A 15730-nucleotide genomic window follows, 5' to 3' on the forward strand; every position below is an offset into this window, starting at 1 on the left:
TATTGCACGATGACTTTGCCTTGACATTTTTCTACGTTCCCGAACTTGCAGGATAAAAGCAGTCATAAGTGAAGACTTCAGATAGGTAAAATTGAGGCAGTTTTATTCAACAACATCCCTTCTTGATGTCATGAAGGGAAAAGTTCTGAACAGCTCATTCTCGTCTCACTGAATCACGTTTCCAGAGTAGGAACATAAGCAAATGGATTCCTTCATTTTGATGTTTTCTTTTTTCTTTTTTGGCAAATGGCTATCCAAGATACCCCCAAAATACATGCGAAAAGTACTGACAAGTGATTTAATATATGACGCTTAAAATATAACGTGACAATCTAAGATGCTGTTGTGACAGTTAGGGAAAGCTCCACTTGAAAATTCAGTCGCCTGAAGACTTTAGACGGATGTGACAACTTGGCCTGTGATATCATTTAGACATCACATAAAATATTAATTGGCCCCTTTTATGATTCAATAACAGGAGACATTTGTAATTCCCAAATCATTAAACAGATTTTTTTTTTATTTATTGTTCTAAAGAAAACCATTGATGACCGACACAATTAAATATTTTAGCCGCCTAAATGTTCTGTCCAATTCATACTTTTTAAATATTTTCAGTAGCTTGGCACAGTGTGTGTTCAAATTTATCAGCATTCATCTTACTGTTACTTGCTCTTATTTTTGAATAAAATAAAATTGCTTAGCCTGCAGCCAAACTAGTCAGTGCTAGCAAGGTTGTTAACATTAAAATGTTGTTTAAAAGTGTGAAGTTGTGTAGTATATTTCATAGTTCCCTCTTTCTGCCTTTTTTTTCACTTACTATCTACTTATACTAGACTGTTTCATTTATTCCCAAGTTTTATGAAAAGGAACATGTCAAGGAACAAAAAAACATTACAGTGTTGGTGCTTTCTGTTGGTACATAAATTGCACATTCAACATTCAGCCAGGCAGTGAATGGTTGATAGTATTAACAGAACAGATGTGCTGTGAATGCATTCATTCATTGATACATCCAGATGTGCAATGAGAAATGCTTTGACATAAACATACGCTGTGTGGTATATGAAATACTGCAAAACATGTATGTATTGCCAAGTAGTCTAAGACGCATACCTTGTTGACTGATGAGCTAGTGACTTAACAGAATCTATCTCTATCTATCTCTATGTCGATTCCAAAATCAGCTCATGTTTCATTCATTGATACATCCAGATGTGCTATGAGAAATGCTTTGACTTAAACATACGCTGTGTGGTATATGAAATACTGCAAAACATGTATGTATTGCCAAGTAGTCTAAGACGCATACCTTGTTGACTGATGAGCTAGAGAGTAAACAGAATCTGTCTCTATTTTTTATTATTATTATTATTATTTTTATTTTTTTTTAAAAAAAACAGCTTCCATCTCCCTATGTATGTCTGTGGTGACTTGCCTTTGTCCTTCAGTATAAAAGAGTCCACTGCCACAGTGGCAGACTCCGGTGGGAGCCAGATGATAGCACCCTGCTGACAGTGACATTGTTTTTAGACTGTTAAGCCATTTCCCAGTTAATGAAACAGTTTGAACAGTATACGTTGACAAGACTCCTATATGAAAAGAAACATAATAAACACATAAAATCTTAGTTGGTTCAGTAATTATGCAAAATGTAGCAAAGACAAATGTTTGTTTTACTCAATAAGGTAAACAGGACTGTGAACAAGATGATTATCTGCATGGAGACATCCAGTACAAAGGCAGTTGTGTTTGATTGGATGATGTCGCATTTGTCAGAGCACTAAAATAATAACCAGAAACCCATTATGTCCATTGTGTTCGTGAGAAATTATGAACAGATGAACGTGCAATTCTCCACCTCCGCTCCACTACTGTAAACAAAATTACGCACAAATAATAAGCCGTGACTTTTTTCATCTAAAAAAGGGGGGGATTAGCATATGAAAGCCTAGCTCCTCCTGATCAGTGCCTCTGACAAGCGCAAACAAAAGCCCAAGAGATGTGCGATGACACATCGCTTACCGCAATTATTTGCCTGGCGTCCGTCGGACTCTTGATTTACCTTCCGCTGTCCGCCCATGTGCTCATCAGCAGATTACAGTGCGCCCGTGCATCAGCGGGCGACATGCTGTCATTTATTTGTCATCCGCCATCAAGATAAATATAATGGATGCCCCCCCGGGGAAGCTCGCTGTATCATTTAAATGGGGGACATCTGGCCTATCTATTGTGTTTGATCACAGAGCTCTGCGCTTTGGTGGTGGAATCAATCTCGCATCTGGTCACCTGGAGAGGTGCTCTAAATCAGCGCACACTTGACAGGGAAGGCAGGGGAGGGACTGGGTGATAATGGAGTCCTAGGGCAAGTGGCGGCTCTCTCTGCATTGTACTCGTCTGAAAAGCACTTCCCCAGCGCCGAGCACGCACTGCCATTACACCTCTGAATGGTTCACATGGAGTTTTCCCCTCCCGCTCGCCATTGTAACGTTGACAATCTAATTATTGTCTCGTAGAAGCAGTCAAAAGAGGTCAAAGGCACTAGTTCATGTCTAGTGTGTGTGTGTGTGTGTGTGTGTGTGTGTGTGTGTGTGTGTGTGTGTGTGTGTGTGTGTGTGTGTGTGTGTGTGAGTGAGTGAGTGTGCATCTACATTTAAAAAGACTTTGGAGTTGAGCTGATTAGTCAACCTTGTTTGGGAGAATTCCTCACACAGGGTGTTTCCAGACCTATAGTTCATTTGCTCTGGTCCTAATCAGTTGATGTGGTGATTCAGTTCCTTGGTTCATGTTCTTTTCACACAGACAAAAATCCCAACAAATCAAAATGTATCACTAAACCATGTGAGAACGTTCACTCCGCTTATTGGTCAGATATATAAGAGATGGGAGCAAAGGAGTAGGCTAGCAGTTTGTTTGTGCTGTTTTAGGTAGTGCGTATTTCTGTGAGATAATTCTAGACCAAGTGTGACCTCATCTTATTTCTTCATCTAAATGCTATAGTGTGTGTGTGTGTGTGTGTCTGTGTGTGTGTGTGTGTGTGTGTGTGTGTGTGTGTGTGTGTGCTCTGCAACATCTCAGAATGCAAAGCATACCTGCCTAGAGGGGCCATTTACGTAGCTCCCACCTGAGGAGTAAATCAGGTAATTGGGTCGGGTAGAGGTTGGATCACGTTCTCACCACCGACTAACCACTTTAGAGATTGCTTGGGATTGGACCGAGATTCCCTCCTCTCAAGGGTGCGGCTGTTTTGGTCTGCACCTGTTCGAATGAATCACTCTAAAGGGGGACACAAATCAGAGTCCAATTTATGGGGACTTCAAAAACAGGTCTGATAACATTCTGAAATAGTAATTAAGGATTTCTTCATTTCCTCATCCTCGGTGACTCATACTCGGGGATTCTCAAACATCCCCAATGTGTTGTCATAACCTCTGTGACATCCCAGACTAGGGCTTGAGGAACATACCGTAATTTCCCGACGATTAGCCGCGGCCTTTACAAAATTTCTTCAGCTACGAGGTTAATACAGGGGGGCAGTTAATATGGTGTTAATATGGTTTTGTTTCTTTTAACTTGCACAAAACACTGTCCTGCGGCTTATACACAATGTGGCTTATATGCGGGAAATTATTGTACCAAAGTATTTCAATAGTGGAAAACGGGCAGACAACAGAATATAATATCATGCCTATTTATTTTGTACAAAAATAGAACAAAACGGGAAAAAAATAGAAGTATGAAAAACAGACCTAGGTGCAAAATCAAATAGCAAGGCCTTGAAAGTAGGCCTAAGCAGCCAGGCATTCACTCCCAGTCCCTCACCTTGGTGTGAGGAGAACGCCGGTGGTTGCACACGCAAGCCCTGAGCTTCTTGGTGTTTTGAGCCCCCAACGTTGTTGTCTCCGAGGCAGTGTTGCCTGGAAGGTGCTAGGGTTAGGAATGGGTTAAGGTTAGGTTCAGGATTAGGTGCCTTTAAGTCGGCAATGGCAGTGCTGCCTGGAAGTCGACGTTGGGGGCTTAAAACACCATCAAGCAAGGCACGAGGCTGGCCCTATAGCGGCAGTGTAGTGCACAAGTGGCAGCGAAAAGAATGATCCCCAAAAGAGCGAGATCTCGAATTACGTCATTGGAGTATTATACCCTTATATTATATATACTCTATAAAAGGGGCCGGCTGTCATGACGTCCACAACATCAAACAGCTGTGCCAAACTGTCTGTAAGACACACAATAGAAAGAACAGACACAACGAATACATAGAATACATAGAAACCACCCACAGTTCTTAGCACTGCACTGAATGGACTGCACTGTTGGAATACTTACTTATATGTTTCCCACCTGTTGCTATCGGTGAGCAAAGTCTTCCTCGTTGCCACAAGGTTTGCTATGAAAGGTAACCTGTCATGGTCAGTGCTACAAAAGATGTTCTCTGGCCTTGGGAGCTGCGTTTCAAAGATTCATTTCAAACTTCAGCATGTTGACGCAATGGCCATATAATACGATTATTTACTCAATGCCATATGATGACATGAATCATTATTTCATCTAAATCATTTTTTTCCCTGGGGTTATGTCATCCGATCAACTCTTTGTTAGGTTGTTAGTGGTGTTACAGTAGGTTATGTCACATGGTAGGGGAAAGTACTGACTAACAGGCAGAGCTTCAGTGATATCACTACCTGTAGCTATCTGGGGAGCACACCATGTCCTGCAGTCAATGCAGTTAGTTAGGCCCCATCTGAGGATCAGAGGAGCTACTGTATATTGTTTTTCCTCTCTCTAGTTTGCCTTGTGGTTCTGTGGGGAAACTGCACTAACAAAGATGCTCGGATTGACCATTTCACTAGTCACTTGTAGGTGCAGCGAGCTTTTCCCACCCTAGCCGAGTGGTTTGAAGTGCAACCCTGAAAACGACTAAAAAAGCGTGTGAGCCTTGACTATGAATTTATTTAGATGCGCTGGAATGTTGCCTCTATCAGGGCACTCTCTCCCCTTCTCAGTCACACCGCTAACTGAACGAAGGGAACGCTGAATGAATTGAATTCCATTAGTGTACTCCAGCAAGAGAAGATGTTGGTTGTAGAGTGGCCACCGGGTTAACAATTTCATCCCCTGCTCTACCTCCTCTGCACAGGTCGCCCGAATGCCTTTCTAAAAATGTAAGTGCCCCTGGACTGATGAATGGGCCTTGGTCTTTTCAGAAGCGCTCTACTAGGCTCTCTGGGGGCTGCTCGGGAGCCTTAAATTTGGTGGCTATATGGTCATTATCTTGACACTTCTTCGGTGCCCCACTTTACTGTAAGCCTTATACCATTTCTATATTCACCACGGCTCACTTTCTCTTTGCTGTTTTTATCTTCCCAGACATCATTTGCATGGCCTGATTTTTTTGTATTCTGTGGATTTTTCCTGTTGTATGTCTGTCTAACAGCTAGTGCTATTGCTGAGCCTCTGAGAATAGACTTGGCTGCTCTATCAGTGATAGTTGTTCCTTGGTCAGAGCCTGGCATTTGTTAAAAAAAACAAAAAACAAAACAAACATACAATATTACCTTTCAAATGTGTCCCAATGAAAACGCCACACCGCTCAAGGTGCAGACTCATTTGCATTGCTCTTTGCGTCGAGACAGAACCTCCGTGGCCTTTTTGCTTCAGTCTCAGGCTCCTCCATAGTTCTTGCTCTCTCATTAGTTTGCAAATTTGGTGTCTGAACATACATCGCCCCTGGCAGTCCCCTTAATGAGGCCCTGATTTCTCTACGTGCAGCACGCGAGCCAGTCTACCTATCCTTCAGCAGCTTTCACACACATACGGATGCAGGTACAGAGCGAGATTAAGGGTGAATTTGAGGCTACAGAGCAAATCAATTCCTCCCCTCTACCGTCTACCCTGCGGGAAGAGTCAAAAGAAATGGTTCATCTACCGAGGATCAGGTGTCCATTGAGGAGTCATTAAATCCTGTCAGGAGCCATGCTGCTCAATGGATTATTTGCTTAGACTGGGCAAAGAGCATTCACCGTTTAATTGTTGATTTTGAATGCTTTAATTCTTTTTAGATTAGCTTTGTGTCTGCGGTGGTCTCAGCCGATCAGGAATGTAAAGGAGATGCAGGTCTCACACCCACCTCACGCCCCTCACTACATTTCCCAGTAGTACTTTAGCCTGAAATGAAGCGGTTTTTGAAGTTATGAGTTGTTTAATCCTGACTTATGAATGAGGCCCATATTGAATTGACAGCACTGGTCAGGGAGCCTCTGAAATAGAAGCAGTGCCCAGGTATTGCAGCGAGGTGCTCCTCTAAAAATAATTTCTCCCAAAACGCAGAGATGGAGCGTCGGCTAAATGTGGAAGAGGCTGATTAGCAACACACCCCTACTGTCCCGCTCTGTCCAACTGGGAGGTTCTGCAGCTACATGAAATGGAAACTTTGCTGTTGCTGAGTCATCCCTCATTACAGTCAATCGTGATGTGGCACGATTTCAACATTCTGAAATCAGTTGGGGGTCTGCCGATCTTTGGTGGTTAACTTAGATTGCTTAAAGGAAAAAAATGTTTTGATGAAAAGTCATAGGAATTTAGAACTGTCATCAGAAGAGTTAACGCTAATATATATTTATATTTTATTTTGAATTAATGATCGAAGAGAGTTTAGCTGAATGTGCGTAATAATAACAAGTAGATCATTTCACGAAGGTCAAGGTCATAATGACCGCAAGGAAGGTCATCTTGTGGTGAAGTGGGGATGGAAGTGACCTTTTACGTGTGGGGTCAGGACCTGGGAGTTACCAAGTCACTCCTGGGATGGCGGAAATAAGAACAGTTAGACATTTTTTGCATCGATTCATTGTTGATCCCCCACACTGTCCATCTCACTTCAATTCTGCAGTTATTGATCGCTGCACCACGGCTAGCTAGAAGGATCAATAAATATGGAGTGTGAACAGCAAAGAGGAGCCAGGTGAAGGTTTTTTTTTTTTTTTTTTTGCTTTTCAATGTTGCTGGATCAGGGGGTTTGGGGTGGTGTGTTGGAGGAAGACTAATGTTGTTATATCTTTGTTCGAGGGAACACACAATGTTATTGGTGGTCTTGTGTAAAGACTCACTGAAGCTGAACACAAAACAACTTCCTGGCTATGAGCAAATGTCCATTTGATGTCTGCTAATTCACAGATGCTATAACTGGAAACTCTGGAACTAAGTTGCATTCAGGTGTAATTTCAGAAGACAGAGATAATGAGATTCAGATCTCAGAAATTATTTCTGGTTTAATTTCCAAGCAATCTTGCGATAGTCCCTTGTACTCTGTTGTTACTGCAGCTCCAGTTAAACACATCAAGCAAACAAGCTGAAGGGCAAGACACCACACTTTGATTTGTTGTTTGTTTAATGGCCATTGTTCTCCACCCCCCCTGCAAACAGGCATCCTAGACAGACTAATGAAAGTCATTTTTATTGACATTGTAAACTTCTTCATATGCAGCAGCATGATTTCAAAAGCCTCTGGTGTGAAGCTAAATGAGCTCAGCAGAGCATAATGCGGAATTGGAAAGACACAGCAGTGGTATCTAGTCTTGCCGGGTCTGTCTGTCACTGGATATGTATGTTTTTTTTCCACCTTGTCCTCTAGGGTATAGGAATTCTCACTCTTGCTGTAGCACTTAGAACAGCACAGTGCACTCAGGTTCACTTGAGCTTCCACATCGGATTGTAATTTGTACTTTCTGTAGATAATCACAGGTGGGAAAAAATATAGAACGGAATACATTGTCTGCATGATTCTTTTTGAATCAGAGTGCAAAAAAACCACATGATTTTCCCCTCCACCTTTCATGCACACTCTGTAAGTGTTGAGAGTATTGGCAGTGTCCTAAGAATTATTAAGTGACCTTTCAAACTAACATTGTGTGAGTGGTGTCTAACGCATATTGGCACAGGAGTGAACAACGGTAAGTGTTATTCATGGTGCTGTCACCCCCTTTGATTCTCATCCTGTCTGCTGCCTTTTCTCTGTTCTCCCCCCCCCTCCCCCCCCACCCCACCCCCACCCCCACGGTCCCCTTGCAGATGTACATCCAGACGACCACGCTGACCATCTCGGTGAGCCTGAGTGCCTCCGTGTCCCTGGGGCTCCTGTACATGCCCAAGGTGTACGTGGTGCTCGTCCACCCGGAGCAGAACGTGCCCAAGCGCACGCGCAGCCTCAAGGCGGTGGTGACCGCCGCCACCATGTCCAACAAGTTCAACCCCAAAGCCAGCCTGCGGCCCAACGGCGAGGCCCGCACCGAGCTCTGCCACAACCTGGAGACACAAGGTGATTCCCTCTGAGTAGCAGCCTTCCCCTCTTAACTGAGCCGCGGGCAGAGAAAGGTAAAGCTGACACACCCCCTCTCCTCCCCCCCCACATCGCCTCTGTGCATTCAGCGCCTTGTGTCTGGTGCATGGGCATCTTTGCTGCATTAATAATCTATATGCATAATGGCTTCAACACCTCGCATGACTTGGCCATCATCGTGAATTACCCGTGTTCATGTCGCCGAGGTGATTCGACCTCACGGAATGAGGGTATATCGGTGCTAACACTTTAGCATTAAGGAGTGTATGCCTTCCCCTGAGCCATCAGCATAGCTATGGTAAGGATATTGCTAAGTGGGCAGCTAGGGGCCACCAAGAGGGTCACCTGGTGTAGGTCACTGGGTGCTATAGGCATAGGAAGCAGGGGTGCACTGCTTACTGTAGTAGAGTTAATTCAATGTGCACAGTATTGCTCAGGAGTCGTAAGTCAATGTACTAAATGGCCGTGAGACCATTATTGCGAAGTTCCCCATTATTATTTATCCAGCATGCGCTGTTATTTTACAGCCCAGTGGCTTTTGGAAATTAGCTGCCCTGTTTCCTCCATCCCTGGAAATTGCAGTCAATTTTGCACAAAAGGCAGAAGCGTTAAACCGTCTTCAATACTTTGAGTTGTTTGAGGACCAAAGGCAGTGTTTCCTGTGGAGTTTGGCGTGGGGGTAATGTAGGAAGAGGGGTTCACAATCTAACTGACCAGGCAGGGGTGGTGAGGAGGTGGTATGAGTATAGTGGTGTTTGGGATATGCAATCTGCCTGACCACATTCTCTCCTTTGCACCACAGATTTCCAAATCTTAATGACATGTCAGTTTGACAGACATGTAAAGTGTGCCGATACGTTCATTTTCAAACTGAATTTCAGATGAAAACACACTGAAGCAGACTTTTACTTTGGCAAAAGACTTGGTCAGCGGTAGAGGTTATGTGATGTGCAGCTGGATGGCTGGGAAGTTAAACTGCTCAAACAAACTTGCCTACATTTGTGAATTCATGTGCACATGAACATGCTCATTTGGGCAGCACTCATGCGTTGTTATGAATAAATCCTAATCACAGTTTGTCACCAGTGCTTTACTGAACAGCCTCACAACACTGCATCTGTAACGTGCAGGTTAGTTGACGGGGAGTGAGCCTCTGGTAACGTTAACCAATTCCTAATTCGGTAATGTGTACACAGAGACATGCTGGGTCACTCACCAGGGATAAGTTCAAAGTCAAAACATTTTGGATTCAGCACACCACTGTTCATGTTGAATCTAACGGTTTGCAATCAACCCAGGGCAAAGCAGTTTGGATTAGATTATTGATGGTTGGTTGGATTGTTTTTTGTTTTCTTGCTGTGGAGGACTTTGCCTTGATGGGCCATCACAAAACATTGGTACCAGCGGAAACACTGAGGGAACTCGGGTAAACACATTGGAGACCGCTGCAAGTTGCTATCCGTGGCCTCGACGTAGTACAGCGAGGAAATTACAAATCTGGAAATAATACCACCACATTCCCATCAGACGTGAAATCTCTTCCTCGGGAAACCATATTGCGGCTGCCAATCAAACTTAGTTGGCACTGGGACACGGTAAGCACATTTGCATACAACTTGCAGGGAAAAAGGTAGAAGCTCCCATTGTGAATTTAATCAGCCCCTTTTCCTTATATGTGCTCAACATGGGAGCACGAGAGAGAGCTAGAGAGCTAGCGCATAGCGTGTAAATAATGGAGAGGCAAATTAGTTTCCTCTCAGTGGCACCCTTAAACTCTCAGTGTCCAGCACACACTCATTTAAAACCAGTTTAGCATGCTTGCTGGTATCGGGGACCTCCAGGCTCTTGTGTATGCCTGCAGTAAATAACAAAGTTAAGCGGCTGAGTCAGCAAGGGGCTGCCTGGGTGATTATGCACACACACACACACACACACACACACACACACACACACACACAGACACACACACGCACGCCCAACCTGCTTCTCTTTTCGACATGTCGGGAGGGGGGGGGGGGGAACACTTGTGTCTGGGAAAAAGAGATACACTGCACATGTAAGAGACTTAGGAGTCAAACTCGAAAAATGGTGCAGAGATCTATAGAAAGTTCTGCTCTTGAGGGAGGTGAAAAACACCCCTGATTGCCCATGTATGACATTTAAAAAATACGGAGCTATCTCCCCTGGATGTGATGGGAATTGGGAATGTGATATAACAAGGGGGGCGGGGGGTGTTAAGACGTGATTTGAAGACTGAAGTTTCTGGGATACTTAAGTATGTCATTCAGTCGCTTAGCTCATGCAGATGTGCATTCTATCTCTGAGACAGCTCAGAGAATGCAGAGTGATTGTCATTGATGGAAGACATAACATCCAAATCTGACCAAGCCTATAACCATAGCTTTCCCCATTATCAGTTTCCAGTCGTGACAAAACTGGGAGATTTGCTCTAATGGAGCCTATGGTGACAATGTGTGGGGGGTGGGGGGGTGTGTGCAGGGAGAGACAGATTGGATTGCCAGCACCAATTCTCCCGGAACCGTCTATTGTTCAAAGGCAGCTCTCTGCACATGAATATTTAAATAAGGTTCATTTGTCATTGCCATTGGGGACACAAAGCGCGGTGGGAAAATAAAATTCCTCGCTTGCGATTCCCCCCAAAATACTTTTGCCTGTCAGCAGCAGAGGCTCATTCAGATATATCTACTGCGACTTGCAGATGTGGCCAGGCAAGCGGGGTGTTTGTGTGTATGTGTGTGTGTGTGTGTGTGTGTGTGTGTGTGTGTGTGTGTGTATGTGTGTACGTGTACAGCATGTGTGTGTGTGTGTGTGTGTGTATAGGGTGGTTGCTGGTAAGTAGGGGCACGATTGCCACATCAAAACAGATATGTGCAGATAAGGGTGGGCAGGGTTGCCAGGCATTTGCTCCTGGCAGCCAGGGGGAGACATGCACCATGTCTTATTCTAAGATCTCAAGTGGCCTCTCTCTCTCCGGGGCTAAACTGGTTGAAAGACAACATGGGCCTCTGAAGCCCAAGAAAAGGCCAGTGGCATTCCACTGTGGCTGGCGAGATGTTAAAAGTTCAAAAACATGGATCAGAGTCGTGAAGAATGATGCAAGTGCATGCAAAGGTAATTCACTCCATGCAAATGCATTTACAAAAACTGATGAGCCCGCGCTTTTTCTTGTCCGTATTGAAATGCATGAACTAAAGGGCCTAATGAAGAAGTGCATTAGCATGAGAAAGACTGGCATGAAATGGGCCCTTCATCATTAGTGGTCACCTCGCTGTGATCCTGGTATTTGGTGGGTAAGTGACTGAAATACACAATTATGCTTTGCTTTTGTCTGCATTTTAAGTGGACTTCATATTAATGGCTTTATGCATCAATTTAACCTCTCTGCAAATATTTCCTCTGCCTACATACACTGGTTAACAAAATGGGTTTGATGTGTAAACAGCCAGCTAATTAGCCTCAACCACTGCAAATAGCATTAATTACGGGTGAGGAAGTGGACAACACGTGATAAGACAAAGTGTAATGTTAAACGGCGTGCGTAGGTCCATTTAGTCTCCGTGTGGTGGGGAATGTCAATTTGGCCCGTTCCATCACAGCTTTAATGAGGGTCTCTCTCTGTTGAAAACAAATGGGTTGAATACTAAGATGACCTGTTTCGTATCTAGGTGACAACTGAGAGTGATGTGGCTTCCATGACAGTAGCTAACTGTCAATAGAAATGGGACGAAAAGAGCTGTCTGACCATTAAATCCACCAACATCCATCTAAGGCATAGTTTTGACTTGCTGTGACGCACTGATATGCACCATGGTGAAAATGAATAGTTGGAACTGGGCTGTAAACTTTGCGTTGTCCTGTCCTATTTGAAGAATGAAAATGTTGTAAGCGAATTCTTCAAATATAAGAATGCTAACGTTCTGCTATGTGCAACATTAATGTATACGCACCCTGCTGTGCTGTGGCATGCGGTCATCATTGCCTTCTAACTTGTAGCTAACTTGTCCAGCTATGTTTGTTTGTTTGTATGTCCTTCTGACCAACAGTCTTCCTCTTCTTTTTCCTCCTCCTCTCTCCGCAGCCTTTGGTTCCAAACAGACATACATAAGCTACAGTAACCATGCACTCTAGAGGAGCATCCCCACCGCGTACCACAGATTGACTTGACAGAGAGCAGCCCTTCATTCTTAGGCTGTCCACACGGTAAAGACGGAAATAAAAAAGGCATATGGACTTCTCTGCGGGAGGCGGCTCTCTAAATGATCTCACAATGAGGTGTGCGGGAGCTCCAAAAGTATGGTCCAGAAGAACTTGGACTGGTCCAAGACTTGGAATGTATGCTTCTGTATGGCACATCAGTGTGTGTGTGTGTGTGTGTGTGTGTGTGTGTGTGTGTGTGTGTGTGTGTGTGTGTGTGTGTGTGCGTGTTTGTGTGTGTGTGCGTGTTTGTGTGTGTACATTTATGTGAGCATGTGTGAGCACAGCGTTTTCACGTCCAGACACAAAGCGAGGATCTCGTCAGATGGACTGATTGATTCTTCTGTGAAAACTACTTTTCCCACTAGTGTTTTTGCTTTTTGTTCAAAACTCTTTTCAGGTTTGTGCAATCTTGTGGTCTGCTGGTTGACCACACTCCGCATCAAGCATTGCCTTTTGATGCTTTAAGATATTGTTGTGTGTAAGCTGGGAAACGCAAATGCAGACTGGTGGGTTCAGGGTTTATGTGTGCATTTACCCCAAAGAGAAAGGGCAACACTGCGGAGATGAATCACAGTCACACGATGTTGACTGAGCGGAGTTTGATTCAAAACTCCTGACTCCTTCCCTTATGTTTGGAAATAATGTGAACGATCACGATCGCAGCAAAACACATTTTGTCAATGTTTACAGATGTTGAGCATGTTGGGTTGAACATCCCTGTGTTGTGTTGTAAAAAAAAAAAAAAAATCAGTGGAATGCATTCAAACTGTTGCTGTGTCGTTGCAGTACCACCATTTGGTCCCTGGTCAATTGTTGATAAAAATGAACCTGGTTAAGTGACGGGTCTGAGTTTATGTATGCTTGAGTGACCCACTGTCATAAGAAAAAAAAAAAGACAAAAAAAAACATGAGTTGGCCTTTGGTTTTGCAGTGATGGCTGCAAGACATTCACTTCCACTTGTAACGGATTCGCAACAATTAGCACAATTAATTAGAGCATCAAGATGTAGTAGAGAAATGGTTTGCAGCAGCCCCTTACAAAGATGTGTGGGTTCATGTCCTCAGCAATACCTCCTGAGCGGATGGTTGTCTATGGTGACCTATAGTCTAAGAGTGTACTGTGGGCTGTAGCACAGCCATGAGTCCCTCGACAAACAAACAAAACAAACTTAACATAGTGGCTTGTAACTATTTTAACATAATTTTACTTTTTAAGACACGTTCCTAAATGAACAAATTACTGACAGGTCAGTGGCGAGAATAGAAAGAACTTAGGGACAAAATGAGCTTTTATGTTTAGTCAAAACACTGAACTAATTCCTAATTCCCTGAACTGATAATACAGATGCCCCCTAAAGCAGAGCACAACAGCAGCTACTGTACCAGTAAACAGCACAGAAAAGAGCTTGTGTACTGTACATCCCAATATACCCCAACTAACAAACCCAAGTAAGCACAAGGGTATGAAGCAAGGGAAGCACAAGGGTGGTATATGTAAGGCAATCATAACAATAATGTTTTAAACGTGTTACAATATACAGCCCACGTAAGGCACAAAGTCTTAGTAGCCATGATAACTGCCTTTGATGCACAAACTAGGCTCCACCACCGACAAATACCACTGAAACATTTAATGACGCTGAGAAAGCTTTACACAAAGGAAACATGGTTGCTAAGGTGAGCACCAGCAATTTTATACAGAGTAGTGGCAAAAGCTTGCATATGGGTACAGGAATTGGATGTTTCCACTATCTACTTTTGACTCAGTAAGCCTCATTCGGTGGAAAGGCTTACTGTACAGAGTAAAATTATCTGATTTGGGAGGCTGCAGACGGGAACAACACGCAAGTGTGCTGAATATGGTTGATTCATGTGTAATGTCTGTCAGCTAGTTGCTAAATTAGGAAAGGCTGTAATGATTCAAATGAAATGGTCTTGTTTTTGGTTCACCTTTTCAGAGAATATTGGTTGTTTGTGATGTAAATTCAATGACTTGCTGCTTATGTTTTCCTCCTACATTTGTTTTCAGCTGAATATTTGTGTTGCAAAGCAAAACATGTTAGTGCTGACCAAAACTAAATGGCAAGTTAATGTATGTTACTAAATGGATTGGTAATGTTTGCGTTTTGTCCTGACAGCTTAAAAACAGAAAAAAAATGTTAAAAAAAAGAAGCAGTGCCTGGGTATCTACTGTATGATGATCAAAAGTATTTGTTAAAAAATAAAAAAACGAAGTATGTGAAGCATGTTCAGTTTTTTTTTATACGAGAGCATACTGTATTTCTAATAAAAATGTTTTACAAACCAATTTTGGTCAGGGTAATGTTTTACAGTGTAAGCACTGACATTAAAATGATAAATATGAACCAAACAAGTACACAAGTTTATGGCAGAGTCATTTAAAGAACAACAACAACAACAACAACAAAACAATTGATGACTTTACATCAGGGCTTTGCCCCTAGGGATGTGACGGTGATGACCAGAGTATTTGCCATGATCATACTTGACTAAGTCCCAACAGTAAAACTAAGATCCCAGGCGTCTCCCTTGATGCCTCCTTTCATGTACCTAATGAGTGGAAAGGAGAGGAGCAGTCAGCTGATGTCACGGATATTAATGGCAACGTGATCAAAACCTCACTACTGCTTGTAGCAGTGGGGGTAATGTGTCATGTCAGCCAGCCTCTCCAATTATTTAGACATATTGTCCAGCATGGCCATTAAAGGCTCTCACCAGGCCGACATGTACACCTGCAGTCAGGAATGAGGTAATGAGACTGCCTGCACCCCCCCCCCCCCCCAAAAAAAAATGTCACCGAATAACTACCGCCTTCAGTCGAATTGGATCCATTGCTGAAATGACTAGAAAACACAGTGATTAATCCTGTACCACAATTAAGGGATAATGAATAATAATAACAACTACAAATGCAATTCCAAGGAATTACCAGTGCATGAAAATGAAAAAAATTATAGATAGATGATGTAGATATGGCTACTAAGGTGTAACTAGGGTAAAGATGGTGATTGCATAGTTTAAAGAGAGTTGATGTGTGAAGGTAGACGGTTTAAAGCTTAAACATTCCAGTTGTAACTTAACTAATGATTTCTAAAAGGTATGTTAAAATGTTAACTATGTTACTGTAACAATGATAACCAGGTTGATTGGTTTACT

General features: G+C 43.1%; 1 protein-coding gene across 1 annotated transcript in view; it reads left to right on the forward strand.

Moving 5' to 3' along the window:
- The window catches only part of LOC134092203 (metabotropic glutamate receptor 4-like), a 122126-nt gene extending 107271 nt beyond the window's left edge, over positions 1-14855 (forward strand). The window contains exons 9-10 of the mRNA XM_062544993.1: positions 8068-8314; positions 12435-14855. Of these exons, the coding sequence (XP_062400977.1) occupies positions 8068-8314; positions 12435-12484 (297 nt within the window). The 3' untranslated portion in view covers positions 12485-14855. The remainder of the gene's footprint in view (positions 1-8067; positions 8315-12434) is intronic.
- The last annotated feature ends 875 nt before the right edge of the window (positions 14856-15730 follow it).

The sequence above is a fragment of the Sardina pilchardus genome, chromosome 9, assembly GCF_963854185.1.
Source record: "Sardina pilchardus chromosome 9, fSarPil1.1, whole genome shotgun sequence".
NCBI lineage: Eukaryota > Metazoa > Chordata > Actinopteri > Clupeiformes > Clupeidae > Sardina > Sardina pilchardus.